We start from the raw sequence: 7,549 nt of genomic DNA, 5'->3' as shown, positions 1-7,549 counted from the left end.
AAATTCTTAAACAACGTGGATATGTCTCATTTAAGAATTTGCTTCAAACAAACTGTATATGACAACATTTATAAGACATTCAGTATGGCCAGGCATAACAAGGTGTAAGTGTAACCATTAAACTAAGGTCATCTTGAATATTCATTCATTTAATGTCATGATGAGGAGGCATAACTGCTTTTTCTCATTCTTCGTAAGCCTAAAAGTTTGGTAATGTAGTAAATCAAAGATTCCACACCTCACAAGTCATAGCTCTGAACAGCAGCCTATCACTTTAGGGTGAGGTAAAGTATTCTAAGTATTCTGAGTCCAAATTTTTTTTCTGCCTTCAATTGATATACTATTCCCTTATCCTGAAAGATATACCATGTGTTTTATACCTAACTATTATGTAACGTATCATTTGTTGGCAAAAATCATTTGTTGGTTCCTTCATTGGTTCTAATTAGTATCATGTTAATTGTAATGTTGTTTTCCTAATATCTTGAACAAAATAAAATATGTTCTTTTCCTACGGTAAATCTTTATAATGTTTTGGTAAATATTTTAGAAATGTACATATATATAACTTCTAATTAACACTACAATGTGTTTTATACCTAGCACTTCTCAAATGAGATATCAATGACATTTAAAGAAAGACGGAAAACAATCACACTCATCGACAAACAAGCGCAAAAAAGGTATAAGTGTCTCTTGATAATGGCGGCCAATGGTTCAAATTTTGCCTAGTACATATGTTAGAGGTAGGTGATAAGTTAATTTTTTATCAAGCCACCTAAAAATATGCATGTTCAAGTCGTTTCTAAATAAAGATTTGATGTTTATGATCCACACTTTCAACAGATCACTTTAACTCTAATCCTAGACTAGATTATCTTCACTCACCGATGTTGTTTCTTTGCTTGATTTCATTCGACCCTCACATATAGCATGCAATGCAATTTTCCTACAACTAAGACAAACTAGCGGACAACATTTTTATTTTTTAACTATGACAATGTAAGATATAAATCATGTATTTTTTTTACATTGAGACAAAGTATAATACAATCACCGTATCTTTCATTCATCATGTGCATCAAAGGAGCCAAGAGTGGTTTGAATTTTCCTTGATTGAATTACTCGTACATAAGCCAAAATTTGATACGCTTTTGTTTTTGTTTTCTTTTCTCTCCATCGCTTTCGTCTCAGTGAAGTTCAGTCCACACTACACAACAACAGGTCAGTCTTTCCTTTCTTTCCATTTCCCCTTTGAATTTCTTTTATCATTTCAATCCTCAATGAATTCATATTCTTAACCTATTGTTTTATTGATGAAATCATTGCTGTTTTATTAGTAGTAGTATTCATTATTTGTTTCGGCTTTGTTATATTATTTTCTGTTACTGTTTTTATTGAAATGACAATGGTTGCATATTGTGTTCGATTCAATTGACTATGATCAAGAAATCCTTGGTGATCATTTCTTGGAGTGACGGTATCTTGTATTGGTTTAATATTTAAATTTATTTGTTCTTGATGTTGAGGTGTTGTGCTTGTGAATTAGTGGTTCATTATCAATGAATGTATTTTTCCCCAATAAAATCGTAATCACAAAAGGGAGGGATCAAGATTCCTCCTTTGTCGTGGTCGGGATATTCTAATTTCATGCAGTCAGCGTTTTAATGACAATTGGTTCAAGATCGGGTAGTATGGATTCCATGCTCAAAATCTGATCTGAATGCAATGATGGCCAATACATTGATCGCGTGTGAATGTGTGAATATCCCAACAGCAAGGAATTCAATTTTCGAGGAATTTCATTCCTAACATTTGCTTTGGTTATGATCATTTTTCCCTTTGAGGGAAGGGATGCTTCCCTGAAACCTGTACAATTGGTAACAAATTCTTCTTAATGGATTAGACTCAGAAGTCGGAAGTATAATAAGCAAGTTTAATAGTTAATGAGAAATCTGATGTTTATATTGCAAAATATTCATGATTTGTTATGAGTGTGCATGTTACACCCGCTATTGATTTATTCATCAATGGTTTGAGATTGTTTACTTTTACCCTGTAAACTAATTGCAAAATATTGATTTTTTTTTCCTTCTGAAATTTAGTTTCTGGATAGTTTGGTATTGAGAAATAGAATTTGGATTTACATTTTGTTAGTTTTGAATCTGGAATTAGAGGCTGAAAACATATTATTTCATCTGGCCTCCAATTGGTACACATTTTAGTTCTGTAAGGCCTAAATGGCATTACAATTTGCATTTTCAATTGCTTAACTAGAAGCTCTTTCGCATGATTGGTGAATCTTCAAAAAACTTATAATTTTATAGTGTGGCCTTGGAATGATTTTATAATTTATATTTGTATAACATGGGTGGAAAGCTTTCCCTCTAATAGTCTTTTTCCATATACTTTTCATACAGCTTAGTTGTTTAGTAGACAATTTTATAAAACTCTCCATAAAAGATGGATCTGATTGGTTGTAGTTCAAATGCCCATCAGAACGACTCTTCAAAGGGCTCAAATGATGCCCGCAAAAATAATTTGACTGGGAAAGAAGCCTTTGTAAACCATGGTATGTCCTTTTCTGACATTTATTGTTGATAGCTCTAGTTTAGCAAAATAAGAATTAGTGAACAAAATTTATTTCATGCTTCGACTTTTTTGGGTATCTTGTAAGCACATGGATCTTAAACAGATCTGCAACAATTCTCGCGCGCGCGTATGTGTTTAACTTCAAATTAAATGGTTTGGCTCGTTTCAAGTATTAATTTTGTTTTTTCTCCCTGCTCAGAATGTTTTAAAAAACTTATCAGCAAAATGTTTTAGGATCCTTTGTTTGTTTTTCCTGTTTACTTGGTAAGTCATGAGGCAACTTGCATATAGTGCATGCATGTGGCTTCCGGATAGGAAAAAATGAATATGTGAAAATTGAGATAGGAGTACAAGTACATAGTTTGCCATATGGTTGTATTACAATATGATACACAATCACATCTCTAACAAATATATACATGTAGGTATCTCTTTTGCTTACCCAGCCAAATGTAGCCGCAGATTATAGAAATAACTGGAATTAATCCTTTCCTGATCCCTGAAACCAGTCAGAAAATATGAAATATATTAAAAAAAATTGTTGCATTTGGATGTTAACTCATGTGAGACTTTTCTTGGTGAATGATTTCTCTATTGTCAAATGCAGTCTAGTTTTAAGCCTCTTCTTAGAATATTCTCAAGTATATTCATGTTATCATGCAGCTGAGATAGCGTGGAATCAAAAGAGGAAAGAATGGGTTGGTGATCAGTCAAACAAAGCACAGAGACCCCCTAGAGTTTCAACTATATGGTACATGCATATTTCTGATTTTCATCCATATATCCATAGAAAAATTAGGGGGCCATGTTTGGTCAATTGTAATAAAAAGGAATTCTTCATTCATGCATTTCATTTGAGTTTGGTAGACCAACAAAAATATTGGTGCCAACCAAATGGAATAATCAAAATTTCTATGAACAAAATTATTGATCTCCTTGTGAATCCATTTCATATTTTAGAAAATGAATGTCTCTTTACTGTGTCTCTAAGCACTATACATGTACATCATCCTTTTAATTGTCTGGTTTGCCAATATTTAAGCGGAAACTTTTACTTCAGTAAACTTGTACATGTTGCCAATAGCTCATCATTGGCATTTTGTGACAATAGCAACAACCTTTGCTTTTATGAAGATGAGGTCCTAGATGGCACCTTTTTATTTTCAGTAATCCATCCTTTATGTTTTATGTAATCTTGAATATCTATTTCATGTTTACCAAAATTAACCAACATCTCTTTCAGCCTGACAGGAAATCCTAACGACATGCTTTTCTCTAACGAATCTTTCCGCCCGCCTATACCTTTAGCTGTAAGTTCTTTAAGATACACTCTTTCCTTTTCAAATTTGGGAATGCATTATATGAAAAGTTATGTTGGTAAGTTTGCATTATGCAGGAGATGGTAGGCTATTTTGTTAAAATTTGGAAACATGAAGGTCTATATGAAATAGCTAATAGGTAATTCTTCTGGAAACTTCAGTAAGAATTTTGCATGATTTTATTTGCAGAGAAGGCATCACAAGGACATTGCTGAGAGTGAGAGACTCTTCAATATGAGATGGTTGAAGTCGTTGAATGATATTTTTAATTATGTTAGCAGCACAAATAAACTTGATAGCACTTAGCAGTTTCCACCTGCCACACTGTTGACAGGCTGAACATTTTATAGTTTTTTTTTTTTTTTTTACATTTTTGAACTAGAGTGCATTCTATGATTACAATGTGTGAAATCTCAATGTTTTGATGAATTTCAAAACAAAAAGTTGAGTATACATTGAATATTTGCATGGATCCTCTGCACTTGTCTGAACTGTTGTTGGTTTTGATCAACCAAAAATATTCTATAGAACTAGGGGTGGTAGAATTATGTTTGGTAATAACAATTAACTTTAGGAACATAGATCACTTTTTGCTTAAAGATTTATTTCAGACAACTAAATATTTCATCATAACAACAGAATCAAATACGCAATTAGTTTGTCGAACACTCACTCTTTCATTTGATGAAATTAATGTGGATCCCAAACTTTGTGAATGGATCCCAAATAAAGTTATGAAATCTACATTGATTTCATCCAACGAGAGGGTGACTGTTAGAGAGAGTGTTGAAAAGAGAGTTGTTGATGTTACTCATTGGGAAATTTGGCTTTCACTATGGGATATCCAAGTCTTTCCTTTGGTGTTGTGCAATAAAACTTGGACTATTACTTTTCCCACCCTACAGCCTTCTCGCGCGCCCTGTGATTTTGACCAAAATACCCTTTGTCTGGATTATATAATTCGGACAAAAATCGGATCCTATAATCCGAAATGGTTAGCAAATCACATTGATTCATGTGGCCTGTGATACTTGGGCTTGGTGAGGGTGAAAGGCTATCCGGAAAACATAATCAGGACACAATGGTTACTTTCCGGAATAGAAATTCCGCACACCCTGTATTTAAACTGAGCGGGAAAAGTAGTCGTTTTTTTTTTCCGGAAAACAAAATCCGGATAGCTAGGTTATATGTAGTTCTCCAGAACCTAGCTGAAGCACACCACCTTTATCACAAACACTCCCAACACCTCCAAAAACACACTGTTTAGGGCGAAAATATGGTTTGGAGCAGCAATATGGCCATCAAGGGGGGGTTAACATCATCATTTTCGACTGAATGCAAAGGTAATGTGTATATAAACCTTTCCCCATTCGTTTTTTAGGCGATTTCCTTTTGATCACGTCATATGATATGTACTGTACCTTTTCGGACTATGCAATCTGGATTGGATTCATGCGTTCTGGATTTCGAAATCCGGACTGCACCAGTACAGAAACTGTGTTTATTTTCTGACTATGCCTGCACTGTTTTCAGATATGGTTGTTCCGATTGATGCCCCAAATGTTGATCCACCTGAGATTGAACCTCCTAATGCGTTGCCGCTTCTTTTACTTGAAGATGCGCATGATTCCGGTAATGCCAAATCCGAGAATCCCCCACCACCACCACCAAAACTTGAAATTTCTCTAGGTGGTTCAAAAGCAGAGGATGCTCCTCCTCTTATTCCTCCTGTTGTACCACCTTCAGTTGTTGCTGTTTGTATCGACCAACGAGAACATTTTACCACTAAACACAGGTTTGCAACACGGAACGATTTGTTGGAGTGGGTTAGAGAGAAAGCTAAAAAGCTTGGTTTTTCCACTGTTATTGGTAAATCTGATAACGGTGGCAATGGAAGAAGCACATTTGTTACTTTGATATGTGAAAGAGGAGGTTCATACACCGTGTACAAGAGAAAGAGTCGGCACGGAGGATGTGTTGAAAGATCATAAAACTGTCGGTCGTCTAAACCCAAATGAACGTGTTCACCTTGAAGAGATGGTGGATTCAAACGTTCCTCCAAGGCAAATGCTTACCAACTTAAAGAAGAGGAACCGTACCACGTCAACTACTATCAAACATGTTTATAATGCTTCTTATAGGTATAGGCGGTCCATTAGGGGTACGTGGAATGACATGCAACATCTCTTGAAGTCTTTGGTTGATAATGGTTACGTTTATCATTGTAGGAAGTATCCTGATTCTGAGGTTGTCAGTGATGTTTTTTGGGTACATCCAGATTATATCAAGTTGTTTAACACATTCTCCACGGTGCTTGTCTTGGATTCAACATACAAGACAAACAAGTATCGTCTTCCATTGCTTGAGTTTGTTGGTAACACCTCTACCATGAAAACATTCTCTATTGCTTTTGCCTATATGATGTCTGAGAGGCAAGACAATGTTTATTGGGCGTTTGAGAGGTGTCGTGAGATGTTGCACTCCAAAGATCTCTATCCCAATGTAGTTTTCACTGATCGGGACAATGCTTTGATCAATGCTGTGAAAAATGTTTTCCCTAAAGCTACAACTATGTTGTGCTCATATCACATTGGACAAAATGTGAGAGCAAAGTGTAAATTGGATTGCAAAGTGACGGATCTCAAAGGCAAGAATGGGCAAGCGATTAAGCCTGCGTCGGTGGTGAAAATTGTGATGGCTGCATGGATGTATATTGTGGACTCCGACACGGAGGAAACATATATTGATAATTGGACCCGGTTTAAAGTTCTATGCGCAAAATTTTCCAAGTTTTTGGAATATGTTGAAAAGACAATTTTGAATCCGGTTAAGGAGAAGTTTGTGAGGTTTTGGGTTCACAAAAACCTTCATATGGGGAATACTACAAAAAATAGAGCTGAATCTGCACACGCTTCGTTTAAAAAGTACCTGAGTAGTAGTATGGGTGATTTGAGTACAAACTGGCAATCCGTTAATAACATGCTAGAGTTGCAACATACCGCAATACATGCTTCATTTCAGACGAGCATAATAATGCTTGAACATAGGTTCAAAGGAAAGTTGTTGTGGTCTAATTCGATCCGGAACATTTCAATGGAAGTTTTACATCATCTCGTAGTGGAGTACAATAAAGCACTTGAAATTGGTACGGATAAATCAAAATATGGTTGTTTGAGTTTGATCACTTACGGATTACCGTGTGCGTGTATGATTGGTTTGAAGATCAAAAACGGAACTGCCCTCCGTTTGGATGAAATTCACACCCACTGGAAGAGGTTGAGGTTCAGTACGAGGTTGACCCGAAGCTTCCAAAAAAAGAAGACATCTCTCTATTGCCATAATGGGATATTCTTCAGGTAATTTTTTTTTTTTTTTTAAAAAAACTGTGTTACTTTAGGTTCTGCCCAAGATTTTCTGTTTTAATTTCCTGTATTGGTGCAATCCGGATTTTATACTCCGGACAATGTTATTGACTTCTGGATTATAAAATCCGAAATGTAGCATTTACACCCCATGCAAGCGCATTTAAGGCTCATGCAAAGGGTGTATCGGGAAGTTCTGGATTTGATATTCCGAATTAGATAAGTGAATTCCGGATTTTAAAATCCGAAATGTATCAGTGAACAGACCAGAATGAC

General features: G+C 35.5%; 1 protein-coding gene across 5 annotated transcripts; it reads left to right on the top strand.

Moving 5' to 3' along the window:
- The first annotated feature begins 997 nt into the window (after positions 1-997).
- On the top strand, positions 998-4,379 carry LOC11425781 (uncharacterized). Of its 5 annotated transcripts, XM_024770228.2 has the most exons (6): positions 1,002-1,224; positions 2,421-2,572; positions 3,256-3,343; positions 3,836-3,902; positions 3,989-3,994; positions 4,101-4,379. In XM_024770228.2, the coding sequence occupies exons 2-6, from the start codon at positions 2,464-2,466 to the stop codon at positions 4,215-4,217; spliced, it is 387 nt and encodes a 128-aa protein (XP_024625996.1). In that variant the 5' UTR covers positions 1,002-1,224; positions 2,421-2,463; the 3' UTR covers positions 4,218-4,379. The 5 variants fall into 5 exon arrangements, 3 of the variants coding, with proteins under 3 accessions (XP_024625994.1, XP_024625995.1, XP_024625996.1); XM_024770226.2 differs by lacking the exon at positions 2,421-2,572 and having other exon boundaries at positions 998-1,224; XR_003006895.2 differs by having other exon boundaries at positions 1,003-1,224; positions 2,500-2,572; positions 3,989-4,379.
- Positions 4,380-7,549: the final 3,170 nt, after the last annotated feature.

The sequence above is a fragment of the Medicago truncatula genome, chromosome 7 (assembly GCF_003473485.1).
Source record: "Medicago truncatula cultivar Jemalong A17 chromosome 7, MtrunA17r5.0-ANR, whole genome shotgun sequence".
In the NCBI taxonomy this organism is placed as follows: Eukaryota; Viridiplantae; Streptophyta; class Magnoliopsida; order Fabales; family Fabaceae; genus Medicago; species Medicago truncatula.
The sequence above is the reverse complement of the archived record's forward strand: the minus strand, read 5'-3'. Positions and strand labels throughout refer to the sequence as shown.